Genomic DNA, 14,239 nt, shown 5'->3' with positions numbered 1-14,239 from the left:
TATGCTTGTGACGTCAGAGCGCATGGCATGGAGGCCATCTTCCGTCTCTGAGACCCTGTTCTCCATTTCTTGAAACCGGCTTTCATATCCAGAAAGTGAGGAGTTAAGCTCTGCAATTTGGTGAGAAAGCTTCTTAAACTCGGGCTCCAAAGCCGCTACCACCGCCGCACGTATGTCCGCCCAGTTTGAGGGCACGGGGGAGTCTGGGAGGCAGTTCTCATCGTCCGAGGGCGATTCCGTAGGCCGCAACTTCTCCCGATCTCGATCCCTGTCTTTCTCTTTTTTGGCCATGCGCGTGGTCATTTTGGTTAGTAAAAGCAGGCCCCTGACAATTAGCAACACGAAAGAGATCAGGTTGGGCTCAAATGGCGCGCTGTGATGGGCTTGGATGGGGTTAGTTGGAGCAGCAGGGAGCCAGCAGAGGAAGGCTACATCCGTTCCCCTGCACAGCGTCACGTGATCTCACAATGGATGATTTTAATGATAGGTTACAAATTTTTACTAATAGGTCTGAAATTTCATTTTTTAGTTCCTTCAGAACTCTGGGGTGTATACCATCCGGTCCAGGTGATTTACTACTCTTCATTTTGTCAATCAGGCCTACCACATCTCCTAGGTTCACCGTGATTTGATTCAGTCCATCTGAATCATTACCCATGAAAACCTTCTCCATTACGGGTACCTTCCCAACATCCTCTTCAGTAAACACCGAAGCAAAGAAATCATTTAATCTTTCCGCGATGGCCTTATCTTCTCTAAGTGCCCCTTTAACCCCTCGAGCATCTAACGGTCCAACTGACTCCCTCACAGGCTTTCTGCTTCGGATATATTTTAAAAAGTTTTTACTGTGAGTTTTTGCCTCTCAGCCAACTCCTTTTCAAATTCTCTCTTAGCCTGTCTTATCAATGTCTTACATTTAACTTGCCAATGTTTATGCTTTATCCTATTTTCTTCTGTTGGATCCTTCTTCCAATTTTTGAATGAAGATCTTTTGGCTAAAATAGCTTCTTTCACCTCCCCTTTTAACCATGCCGGTAATCGTTTTGCTTTCTTTCCACCTTTCTTAATGTGTGGAATACATCTGGACTGTGCTTCTAGAATGGTATTTTTTAACAATGACCACGCCTCTTGGACATTTTTTACTTTTGTAGCTGCTCCTTTCAGTTTTTTTCTAACAATTTATCTCATTTTATCAAAGTTTCCCTTTTGAAAGTTTAGCATGAGAGCCTTTGATTTGCACACTGTTCCTCTTCCAGTCATTAAATCAAATTTGATCATATTATGATCACTATTGCCAAGCGGCCCCACCACAGTTACCTCTCTCACCAAGTCCTGTGCTCCACTGAGAATTAGATCTAAAATTGCTCCCTCTCTCGTCTGTTCCTGAACCAATTGCTCCAAAAAGCTATCATTTATTCCTTCCAGGAACGTTATCTCTCTAGCGTGACCCGATGATACATTTACCCAGTCAATATTGGGGTAATTGAAGTCTCCCATTATTACTGCACTACCAATTTGGTTAGCTTCCCTAATTTCTCTTACCATTTCACTGTCCGTCTCACCATCTTGACCAGGTGGATGTTACGAGCGCGCGCGGGCGCGGTCGTCGTAAGCGGGTGGTGGTGAGCCCTTGGGCCACGGCAGGACTCAAGGAGGAGCCCCAAGCCACACCGTGGGAGGTGAGCTGAGCAGGCATGGTGAGCCAGGCAGGCAGGAACAGAAGCAGGGAGTCCGACCCTCAGCCGGACCTGCATGCCCATGGTAGCCAACACGGGGAAGTTGACTAATGAACGGTCCTCCGACTGTTCCCGGCCCTTTCGGACCCGCTGCAGGGAACGGCAATGGGCAGCAGGCCGGACAGAGGTGAGGGCAGACAGAGTCCTTAAACAGAAGACATCAGACGGGGCAGAAGCAGGCATCCGAAAAAGGCTGAAGCAAGACACTGAAGACATCAGGGCAAGGGCTGAAGCAAGAAGGAAAGGTCCAGGCGAGCGGGAACTCCGATGCTGGGATACTCACATCCGAAGCCCCTTCGGCTGGCAGAAGCTCAAGAGCCCGTGGGACGAATCCCTCCTGTTGGCCACTCCAGGGCCCAACAGGACAGAAGGCTCAGGAACCAGATGAGGACGTAGGTCAAGGCAGAGACAGGAAGACATCTGGGCAAGGGCTGAAGCAGACACTGTAGACAAGGCTGGACGGAAACATGGCACTGTCCATCAGGGCGCCCTACTCAGCCCACCCGTGGGACTGAGTCGCGGACCACCCTGTCCCAGACGCGCCCTACACAGCCCAGGAAGGCTGGTCGCGGACCACGCTGAGAAGGAGGGTGCAGGGAAACTCCAGGCGAACAGGAACTCCGATGCTGGGATACTCACATCCGAAGTCCTTACGGCTGGCAGGCACAGGAACAAACATCTAGGCAGAGACACTGGACAGGGATCCATCAAAGCATATGATGATCACGGAAGACCTGGATCAGCAAGGATACAGACGACTGTAGGACCTGATCCGGAGGCCCTTTGCAAATGAACAGAAAGTCCTTAAGTACTGGAGGTAGAAGGCAACTCCCTGGGAGGAGCTTGCCAGGACCGCCCACCGCTGGTCCTATAAGTCAGGTGGAGAGCTGCGGGCCAGCCCCTAGGAAAGGGCGTCGCCAAACAGGAAGTCCAAACGCTGGCATGCAAGCCACAGGCACAGCTAGGCCTCTCAGGCCCTGGAGCAAGTCCCGGATGGAACACAGGCGAGGCCCAGGCTTCAGAGCGGCCTCTGGAGGAAGGTAAGAGACCTCCTGTAGCGCAGCAGCAGGGGGGTTCGCAACAGTGGATGGTAATATAACCCTATCACTATAGTCTTCCCCGACACACAAGGGATTTCTACCCATAAAGATTCAATTTTGTATTTAGTCTCATGCAGGATGTTTATCCTGTTGGACTCTATGCCATCCCAGACATAAAGCGCCACACCTCCTCCCGGGTGCTCCTCTCTGTCATTGCGATATAATTTGTACCCCGGTATAGCACTGTCCCATTGGTTATCCTCTTTCCACCATGTCTCTGAGATTCCAATTAAGTCTATGTCATCATTCACTGCTATACATTCTAATTCTCCCATCTTACTTCTTAGACTTCTGGCATTAGCATACAGACATTTCAAAGTTTGTTTTTTGTTTGTATTTTCATTCTGCTTTTTAATTGATAGGGATAAGTTAGAATTTTTTAGCTCAGGTGAGTTTTTAGTTACAGGCACTTGGACTATTTTTCTAATTATTGGAACCACACTGTTGGGATGCCCTAATTCTAATGCATCATTAGTATCCTTTGAAGATACCTCTCTCTGAACCATGCGCTGCTGAGCGACTGTCGGCTTTCCCCTTTGTTCTAGTTTAAAAGCTGCTCTATCTCCTTTTTAAAGGTTAGCGCCAGCAGTCTGGTTCCACCCTCGTTAAGGTGGAGCCCATCCCTTCGGAAGAGACTCCCCCTTCCCCATAAGGTTCCCCAGTTCCTAACAAAACTGAATCCCTCTTCCTTGCACCATCGTCTCATCCACGCATTGAGACTCCGGAGCTCTGCCTGCCTCTGCTGACCTGCGTGTGGAACAGGGAGCATTTCAGAGAATGCTACCCTGGAGGTTCTGGATTTAAGCTTTCTACCTAAGAGCCTAAATTTGGCTTCCAGAACCTCCCTCCCACATTTTCCTATGTCGGTGCCCACATGTACCATGACAGCCGGCTCCTCCCCAGCACTGTCTAAAATCCTCTCTAGGTGACGCGTGAGGTCCGCCACCTTCGCACCAGGTAGGCATGTTACCAGGTGATCCTCACGCCCAGCAGCCACCCAGCTATCTACATTCCTAATAATCGAATCACCAACTATGACGGCCGACCTAACCCTTCCCTCCTGGGCAGTAGGCCTTGGGGAGATATCCTCAGTGCGAAAGGACAATGCATCACCTGGAGAGCAGGTCCTTGCTACAAGATCCTTTCCTGCTGCACCTGGTTGGTGCTCTCCCATCATGAGACCCTCTTCCTCCAAGGCAGCACTAGGGCTGCCAGTCTGAAGTTGGGACTTGACTACTATGTCCCTGAAGGTCTCATCTATATACCTCTCTATCTGCCTCAGCTCCTCCAGGTCTGCCACTCTAGCCTCCAGAGATTGGACTCGTTCTCTGAGAGCCAGGAGCTCTTTGCATCGCATGCACATGTACAACTTCTCACCGGTGGGTAAAAAATCATACATGTGACACTCTATGCAAACAGAATAACTTCACTTAGTCAGCCAGAGTGACTCACTGCTCTCTTGATTAACAAATGTTGGTCCCTATTCAAACTCAATCACACTACCTCAACACCTTTCCAAGGTGAGTAACTGAGCTGAAACTATTCAACTTTTTTACTTAGGTATACACTGCTCCTAGCTTATTTCTAGCTTCTGGCTACTTTTTTTTTTTTTTGGGGGGGGGCGGGTTTATGGGTTGTTTTTTTTCAATACAAACCCTCAGTTTGTATTAAATACAAACACTCAGTTCTGCATACTTTTAAAAATAAACACACTACCAACTGCTTACTAGCTACCTTATTGACTGACTATTTAAACATACAAACAGTCTAACACTACCTACTGCTTACTAGCTATCTTACTGACTGACTATTTAAAAATACAGTCTAACTTGTTTATTCACTGCCTTTCTGACTATTAAAGGCACAAACACACAAACACACTAAATAATATTCTCAAATAGTTAACTTTGCCCCAATACTTTTAAAAAAGACAATGTCCCAAGCAAAAACTTACTGATTCCTTTCAGCCACCAGCAAGGTGATCCTCTCCTCTCAGTGTTCCCACTGGTTAATTAAGGATGCAATAGGTATAGAAATTGTATGAGCAATCAGTTTTGGAGTGGAGATGGGAATGCTGTCCATAGGATGTACTGCAGGATACATTTGCTTAATGAGGGATTCAGTCTCAATGGAGGATGTCTCCTTAAAGGCAGACCATTTAATTACTTCCCTAGATGTGAGACTGATTAGATTGCTATTTGGATTATTAAGACTTTTGGTTAAATTCACAATTTTTTGTTTGAAAAAACAAGGAATCTCATTGCATTTGGTTTCAGGAATCAGACAATTCATGTCAAAAGAATTTTTGGTGAGGTTTTGAACTATGGAAAAAAATGTTTTAGTGTTGTGGCTAAAGGATTGTATTTTTTTGGTGAAGAAATCTTTTTTTGCAGGATTTATTAATGTTTTATAACGGGCAAGGTAAGCTCTGTAGGCATCAAGAGAGGTGAGGGAGGAATTTCTTTGCCATTATTTTTTCTTTTTCCTTAAGTTTCGCTTGGCAGTTGTGATGTTAGCATTGTACCGGGGGTTAAGTTTTTTTGATTGTTTGACAGTCTTTCTCACAAAGGGATTTAATTCTTTGGTGACAGAGTTTGTAATCATGCCATGCGTTAATGGCATGATCACTGTTGGATAGTTCTAAGTTTTTGATTTTTGAGTTGAAGTTCAGTCTGTAGATTGTCAATACAGAAAGGTGGACGATATGAAAAAGTTATAGGATCGGGGTTCATCAAGGCTGAATTCAGAATAAAGGAAATTGATGCATGGATCATGAAATGGTCGGACCATGGTACTGGATTATGTTTTACAGCTTTGCAAATATCTATGTTTGTGTTAATAAAACTCAAGTTAAGTGTGTGACGTGCCTTATGAGTTGGCCCAGATAAAATTTATTCAAAACCTAGAGCAGCAAGGGAGTTGATGAGTATATTACAGGTAGTAGAATGTGGATAGATGTCCATATGCAAATTGAAATCTCCTAAAATGATTGATGGCTTATCAGGATTCAGCTTACTGGCAAAAGTTCAATAATGGGGAACTATTATGTACCAGGAATCTGGGTGGACAATAAAGCAGACAAATTTGGAGATCATTCAACTCAAATAAAGCTACTTCAAAGGGGGAAGCTATGCAGGTAGGTATTAATTTAAGGTTGTGTTCTTTCTTAGAAATGAGCATTAAACCAGCCCCTTTGTGGTTGCATCTAGGGATTGAGAAAGTGACATAATAATGATTTGCAATTTGATTGATTAGGATAATGTCAGTGGGCTTCATCCAAGTTTCAGTAATTGCAATAAGGTTCAGTTTAACATTGTCTAATAAGTCTGCGATAACTGGCATTTTTTTAGTCAATGATTGCGCATTAATTAGAATGAGAGACAAAAATACAATGAAACATTATAACATGGGATATTGATTACAGACTGCTTGTAGAATGATCTTGCTTTAGGTCTGAATAACTCCTTTTTAGGGTCCAGATTTCTGGTTACCTGATATTTACCTTGTTGAGACAGACTGGAATTGGAAGGTCTAATTGTGGAGGCATGATATGGTGAGAAGAAATCAGGAGAAATCTGAGAAATTAGAAAAGTAGCGAAGGGGCTGCACGAAGGGGTGCACAAAGGGGCATGCCCCTTTGTTGCGCTCCTTTGGCTTGCAACGCTGGCACACGGCACCTCCAGCAACACACTAACACTTATGGCCCCCTCAGCACCCTTGATGATGTCACGGTGGGCAGGATCAGCAGCCGAGGGGGGAAGCGGGTGGCGGCTAATCTCAGGGCTAGCCTCAGGTCTTAGTGGAGGCAGGAGCAGCAGTAGCAAGGCTGATAGGTAGGCAAAGTCCCAGTCCACAGACACGCTTGCACTTATTGCCCCCTCGGTGCCCTTGATGATGTCACAGTGGGCGGGATTAGCAGCCTAGGAGGGAAGCGGTGTAGTGATTAGTCCTGGGGCTAGGCTGTAAAGCAGCAGTGGAGAATGGAAGCCTCAGGTCTTAGTGAAGGCAGGAACAGCAGTAGCAAGGCTGGTAGGTAGGCAAAGTCCCAGTCTACAGACACGCTAGCACTTATGGACCCCTCGGTGTCCTTGATGATGTTATTGTGGGCGGGATCAGCGGCCGAGGGCAGAAGCGGCGTGGCGTTTATTCCTGGGGCTAGGCTGTAAAGCAGCAGTGGAGAACGGAAGCCTCAGATCTTAGTGGAGGCAAGAGCAGCAGTAGCAAGGCTGGTAGGTAGGCAAAATAGATATATTTGGCTAGCTTAACTAGCCACTGTGTGGCAGAATATAGGCCCCATTGATTTGCTTGGACATGCAGGGAATCTAAAAAGAGAAATGGTAACTTTCAAACCAGCGTGTGTGTGCACATTTGTTATATCCATTGCCAGCCCATCTCTATGGAACTCCTTACCCCTCAATCTAAGAACTCAATTTGACACCAAAACATTAAAAAAAAAGACTTAAAAACCTGGCTTTTTACCAGAGCCTTCTCAGATGATCTTAACCACCAACACCAACAGACTCCCAACCAGACAACTCCAAACAAAACTGAGACACCACCCTATCAACCCATGAAGGATCAATAAAACCACAAACTCTACAATAGACATCTAAGAACTTTTTCCTATATAAAACTAATCTCTCTATTACCTCCCTAATGTTACACAACTTTATCTTTGAAATTCTTTGTTAAAACTCTAATGTTACTCTCCTAATATTTCTTGTCCTGTAAACTGTTATGATGGCAAAACCGAATATATGGTATACAAAACATGTTAAAATAAATAAACATATGTCAGCTTACGCCCGGGGACGAGACCATTTTATAACATAACCACACATACAAACACATGTAATAAAGCAGTCTGGCCGTGCACACGTGTGTCAAATTTTAAATGGGCATGCACATGTGCACACAAATCCCGCTTCAACCGCGTAAATCATGGGATTTTAAAAGGGACATGCACAAACGCCATTCCCAGTTTTTACCAGTTCACCCAGTTAAAAGACAGGTCCTCCACCCCCCCGGTTTAATAGCCTTCACTCCCCCCAGTTAGCTCCGACCTTTGAAACCTGCAGATCTGTTAGTTTTCTCTAAATTTTAACTTATACGGCATTCATAGCAGAAGTAAAGTTACGCTGGGTCACGTCAGTATTTATGGGCATATCTTTGGTTCATGCCCCAAAATGCCCATGCCTCGCTCAGATCACACCTACGTTCCCGCCCCTTTTTGAAAACTTTCAAAATGTGCGCAGTGCGGATAATACATGCATATTTCGGCAGCTTTTAAAATCTGCTCAGTGTGCGCTAGCCTGACTTCTTTGCGCATCCCCTAATGAATGCATGCATTGGGCTTTTAAAATTCACATCTAAGAGTTTAAACATATTTGTTGTGTAGAAGTCTTTGGTAGATTTCAGATTTGAACTTTAAAACTCTGCTGACCTAATATAAAAAGCAGGTGGATTCAAGGCTGGCTTTTCAGGTGTATGATCTGTGCTGCTTCACAAGGCACCATATTTAAGGCTGCATCACTACTCTTCCCTACTGCACCCTTCAAAATGAGATCTGTAAGCAGGAAGCTTGAGGCTTGTGTTTGTGGTAGTAGATGGATCAGCCTGCAGAGAGGAGGAAGAGGAGAGGCAAGAAAAAGAAGAGAATGCTGCTGGTAAAGAACGGGAGAGAGTAAGAAGAGGATGCTAAAGAGAAAGAGGGCACTGGAGAGCTAACCAATGGGGGAGGGAAGTGTATGTGGGGAGAAGAGGGAGGGATATTCTGTCATGAAGCCACTGCTGAAGGAGGGAATACTGTGCCAAGGCTTCCACCAAGGAGAGGGGAGGGATTCCAATTTAATTTTCTCACAGAGCACTGGTTAGTATAGAGGCAGTCCTTGGTAGATTACTTAATCTGCATAGAAACCACTACCACTGTACACTTATTTATTTATTTATTTTTAATTTTTATATACCGAAGTTCTTATAAGAACTACAAATCACTCCGGTTTACATGAAACGATGGATTGCCCAAAAAAGAGAAGGGGGGCTTTACATGGAACAATAGAACAAATTGCCAATTTAACATAGAACTAAATAAATCTTATAGATAAATATTATAGATACAATTTAACAATTTAACATAGTAATAATGAAATAATATAGATACAATATAAATACAATATAAATACGAGAAACGTTTGAACTCAAATTGTTATAAAGTTAAGAAGTCATGATAGTAAAACTCGGTGAGGTATCCCATAATTTAGGTAATGTTCCCATCAAGGCAGCATTAAGAGTCTGGGAAGGCTTGTTGGAAAAGCCAGGTCTTCAGTTTTTTTTTGAACTCTTGATGATTGGGTTCTAGTCTTAGATCTGGGGGGAGCGCGTTCCACTGGTGGGGGCCTGCTGAAGATAGTGCTCATTTACTCAATGATGATTTTACCTGTGGGGCATGCAGTGTGCCTTTGTATGCGCTTCTAATTGGTCTGGAAGATGTATGTGGTTGAAGTTGAGAGCTTAACATGATAGGAGCCAGTTTGTATGTCACTTTGTGAACGATTGTGAGTACTTTATAGATTATCCTGTGTTTAATAGGAAGCCAATGTAGGTTGCGAAGGATTGGGGTGATATGATCTCTTTTGTTAGAGTTTGTGAGGATTCTAGCGGCGGAGTTCTGTACCATCTGTAATGGTTTGATGGTATTGGTGGGGAGACCTAGCAGAAGAGAGTTGCAATAGTCGAGCTTAGATAATATGATGGATTGAAATACTAGCCTGAAGTCGGAGAAGTAAAGGAGGGGTTTTAGTTTTTTGAGGACTTGCAGTTTGTAAAAGCAGTCCTTTGTGGTAGTGTTTATAAACTTTTTTTAGGTTTAGATGGTTGTCTAGCCAGGCTCCAAGGTCTCTGACGTCTGGTGAGAACATGCTATTTGAGTTTGGTTGTGAGAGGCTTGATGAGATTGTGAGGGGGTCATGGGAGATAATGAGCATTTCAGTTTTATTGGCATTCAATACTAAGTTGAGGCTTGAGAGTAAGTCTTTAATTGGCTGTAGGCATTCGTTCCAATAGGTGATGGTTTTTTGAAGGGATTCTGTAATCGGGAGAAGGATTTGTATGTCATCTGCATAGAGGTAATGGGTAAGCTTGAGGTTTGAGAGTAGGTGGCAGAGAGGGAGGAGGTAGATATTGAAGAGGGTGGGTGAGAGTGAGGATCCTTGCGGGACTCCTTGATCAGTAAGGACAGGATGAGATTCTTTGTTGTTTATCCTGACTTTGTAGAATCTGTTGCTTAAGAAGGACTGAAACCATCTGAGAGCTGAGCCTTTGATCCCTATATTGGCTAATTGGTCAATAAGTATAGTGTGTTTTACCGTGTCAAACGCAGCAGACAGATCCAGAAGAATAAGCAGGTAGGATTGTTTTTTCTCCAGGTTAATGAGTATGGTGTCTGTGAGAGATAGTAAGAGAGATTCGGTGTTTAGGAGTTTACGGAAGCCATACTGAGCCGGGGATAGAATGTTATGATCTTCCAGATATTCTGACAGTTGCTTGTTGACAATTTTCTCCATCAATCTGGCGATGAGAGGTAAGTTTGCGATAGGTCGAAAGTTAGCTGGGTCCGATGGAGAGGCGTTTGGTTTTTTTAGTAGTGGTTTGAGGATTGCTAATTTTAACTGGTTAGGAACTAAGCCTTGAGAAAGGGATGTGTTAATAATTTCTGCAATTGGTTTTGAGATGGTATTTGGTATGGCGATGAGGAGATTTGTTGGTAATGGGTCTGATGGGTGGGAGGATGGTTTGAGTTTCTTGAGTGTATTTTCTATCTCCAGTGAAGAAGTGAGTTCAAATGAATCAAGACTAGCGTTTTGTTGAGGCAGGGCTATGAGATGGTGTGTTGGGATGAGGCTGTTGGTTGTGATAGAATGGTTAAGGTTGGTGATTTTTGTCTTGAAGTAGTTGGTGAGTTCGTTTGCTTTGTTAAGAGCTTGGTGGTCTGGGATGGTGGAAGGAGAAGGTTTGGTTAATGAGGAGACGTAGGAGAAAAGAGCCTTTGAGTCGAAGATGAAGTTGTGGATTTTTTTTGCGTAGAATTCTTTCTTTGTTCTAAGGATAGTATTCCTGTATGTGTTGAGGAGGGATTTGTAGATAGCCTGTGTCGAAGTGGATGGGTTTTTTCTCCAGCTTTGTTCTTTTTTTCTTAGTGATTGCTTGAGGGATTTAAGTTCAGGGGTAAACCAGGGTTTTCTATTGTCTAATGTGGGTTGTATAGTTTTGGTTGAAGTTGGGCAGATTTGATCTGCAATTTTATTGTTAAGATTGATCCATGAGGTGGTTGCTGTGGTTGCGTCTGTGAGGTCTAGTTGATTTAGTGCTTCGGACATCTTTTCGCTGAGTAAGTCTAGAGAGCATGGTTTCCTGTAATGGATGGTGGATTTGGTAGAGACTTAAGGTGGTGGATTGTTGATCTTAAGGGTTGTGTGGATGACTCTGTGGTCTGACCAGGGAACTGGCGAGCAAGTAGGGTTGGCGTGAATGGTAAAGCTATCGTTAATAAAGATGAGGTCCAATGTGTGGCCTGCCTTGTGGGTAGGACTGTTGATGATTTGAGTAAAACCCAAATGGCTGAGTGAGGAGAGAACTGTTTGGCAGTTGATGGATTGTGGTGAAGCGTCTACATGTAAATTAAAGTCTCCAAGGATTATAGCGGGTTTGTCAGTGTTTATGTGTTTGGCTATAAGCTCGATCAGAGGAGAGGGATCCAATTCTAAGGTTCCTGGTGGGGCGTAGACTAAATCTAATTGGATTTGTTCAGATTTAAAGAGGGAGAATTCTAGTTTGGTGGAGGTGTTAGTAAGTTGTAAAGTTATACTTAGTCCTTTTTTTGCTGCAAGGAGGAGTCCTCCACCCCTTTTTTTGGGTCTGGGGACTGAGAAGAGGTCGTAAGATTGCGTGGGAAGCTGATTTGTAAGCACTTGGTTTAAATATTGTTAAAAGTCATTGACTGCATATTATTTTTAAACCAGTATGGCCGTACTGAATTTCATAGAGAATATATGTTTTATTTTTTGTTCTTAGAGTTGTTTCTTTACATGAGAATTTAATTGCTCTAAAACAACAAGCTGAATTTTCATCTCATCAACTGGAACGTTCTGCAAGTTCGAGTACTAAAAAGAAACAGGCATCAAATGTAAAAGCTAAATCTGACTCTGAAAAATTACAGCTTGATTCAAAAGCAGAGGTCAGTAAGAAGAAGAATGCATATGCTTTAAGAGACCATACAGGTGTCCCAGTAGTTAATGTTTTGATGAACTCAGTTTCCTTTCTCTTGAAGTAACTAAGATTGGACATATCAATGCTCTTAGGGGCTGTCATTATTAAGTAAGTCCAAGGTAAAAATTACCAATGACAACATTTCTATGTATCTTGATTGCTCTTAGATATTATGAGTGAGTGACCTGTCAGTAAACAATGTTGTAAGAAGTCCATAGGGAACAGCAGTTTGAAATTGGAATTAATCAGCAGAGAACTGGGTCAAGCACCCCTCAAACTGCAGTACATGGGCTCAGGGCTGATGCCAAGTGTATTAGGTGCACTAAGTGAACCTTACAGCTTTGCATTCCTTCCCACACACAATTAAAAATTATGCATTTATAATAACAGATTTTACATGAAAAAGGACATTCAAAGTACAGTTTTCTGAGGTAAAAATATCACTTATAACATGTATATAATATTTAGATGCATTGCTGTGGTGCCAACCAGAAAAACATGCAAAGAAGTTAAAAAAAAAAAGTCACTTGGAACCCATATGGTATTAGGCCTTCTGTAAAGCATGTAGAGCATGGCCCTCAGAAAGCCATGAGTAAACTGAATTACCAAAACAGCACTAATTGCAGTACTCAAACAGCAACAATCCTATCTATGAAAAGCAACACTACAAATATACCAGGCCCTAAAACACCTCTACCCCTTCTATTAGAAAACCAGAACAAGCCACCATAGATTCTTACACAGAAACTTCATACTGGCAGAATACCTCATCTTGGTCACCCTGAGGTGTTAGTGGTGGTTTAGGGTTTAGGGACCAACAGCACAGTATATCCTAAACCTTAAACCACCATGAACACCTCACCTCAACCTATTAGGTGGCCCTCCTATATTTATTTATTTATTCCCTGTACGTACCAGGATCAGTCCAGACGGTGGGTTATGTCCCCCGTCCAGCAGATGGAGTCAGAACAGAGCTCGAGAGTGTCACCTCATATGCTAGCGCACCCTCTGCTGGAGCTCAGTATCTTTCTGACTCCAGCAGATGTGAGTTGGGGAAATCAGGCTTTCCCAGAGTGACAGGTTTTTGACTTTCTTTTTGCTCTCCTTTGAGTTCTTCCTGTCATTTTTTCCTCTTTTAACAAGTTTGGATCAAGTTAGTATTAAAAAAAAAAAAAAAAAAGTTTGTAAGACAATTTTCTGTCAGGTTGATTTTTGAGGAGGCGTGCCTTTCGAGTTCTATTCTGCCTCCTCCTGCTATTCTCTACTTAAGCTTTTGGGGTAAGTGTTATTTGGTTTGCGCCTTTGCCTTTCAGCTGTGTCAGCCGGTGGAGCCGGCTCCTGCGCGCGTTCATTTACAGTCCCGCGGCCCGGCACATCTTCCTCGGGCCTGGGCGCGCCGGCTGGGGGATTTCCCGCCGGTGCCTGGGGACTTGTTGGGCGGGTTGTGAAGGCCACTTCGGCCCCCCCGCGGTGCGATCCTTTTCGGCCCCCCCCCCCCCGAGGCTTCTCTTTCGTCGCGGCGTTCAATGCCGCGTTTCTCTCGGTGCGAGACCTGCGGCGAGCAGGGGTCTCGTTTCTCGAGGGAGGGGGTTTGCCCGCGCTGCCTTCCCGAGGAGGAAGGCGCCGCGCACGGCTCGGGTGCGCTCCCGACGCCCCCCTCCCCGCTGCCCGGGAAGCGTGGGCCGGCCATTTCCTCGCCAAGGGCGGGAATGGCGGCCATTTTGGAGAGGGATCCTGGCGCGGCAAACGGCCAGGAGGAGGATGCTGCGGCTCGGGGCGTCCCTCGCCTGCAGTGTAGCCCCGAGGAGGGTTTGTCGAATCGTCTGCCTCAGGACCCCTCTACTTCTGGTGCGCCTCCCGGTCTGCCGTTTTTCTCCCCGGATTTTATTTTAAAAATGCACAGGGCATATTTACAGGGCCTAGCAGATCCGGGGGGTGCTACAGCAGGACCTGCTCCTCCCAAGATCCCTAAGCTAGCATTACCGCCCACCGGGTCTCCGAGTCCGGCTGGGGCAGTCCCAGGAACCTCTGCTTTGCCATCCCCGCCTCGAGCTGTGGGAGCGGCTTCCACCACGGGATTCGACCCCTCGGACCCTCCGGATCCGGCGCACGCGGATGGACAGACGGAAGGAGACGACC

At 44.8% G+C, this 14,239-nt stretch overlaps 1 protein-coding gene across 1 annotated transcript in view; it reads left to right on the top strand.

Moving 5' to 3' along the window:
* CFAP54 (cilia and flagella associated protein 54) overlaps positions 1-14,239 on the top strand; it is a 1,106,494-nt gene that overhangs the window by 1,068,546 nt on the left and 23,709 nt on the right. The window contains exon 67 of the mRNA XM_029597529.1: positions 11,906-12,068. Within this exon, the coding sequence (XP_029453389.1) occupies positions 11,906-12,068 (163 nt within the window). The remainder of the gene's footprint in view (positions 1-11,905; positions 12,069-14,239) is intronic.

The sequence above is a fragment of the Rhinatrema bivittatum genome, chromosome 4 (genome assembly GCF_901001135.1).
Source record: "Rhinatrema bivittatum chromosome 4, aRhiBiv1.1, whole genome shotgun sequence".
In the NCBI taxonomy this organism is placed as follows: Eukaryota; Metazoa; Chordata; class Amphibia; order Gymnophiona; family Rhinatrematidae; genus Rhinatrema; species Rhinatrema bivittatum.
The sequence above is the reverse complement of the archived record's forward strand: the minus strand, read 5'-3'. Positions and strand labels throughout refer to the sequence as shown.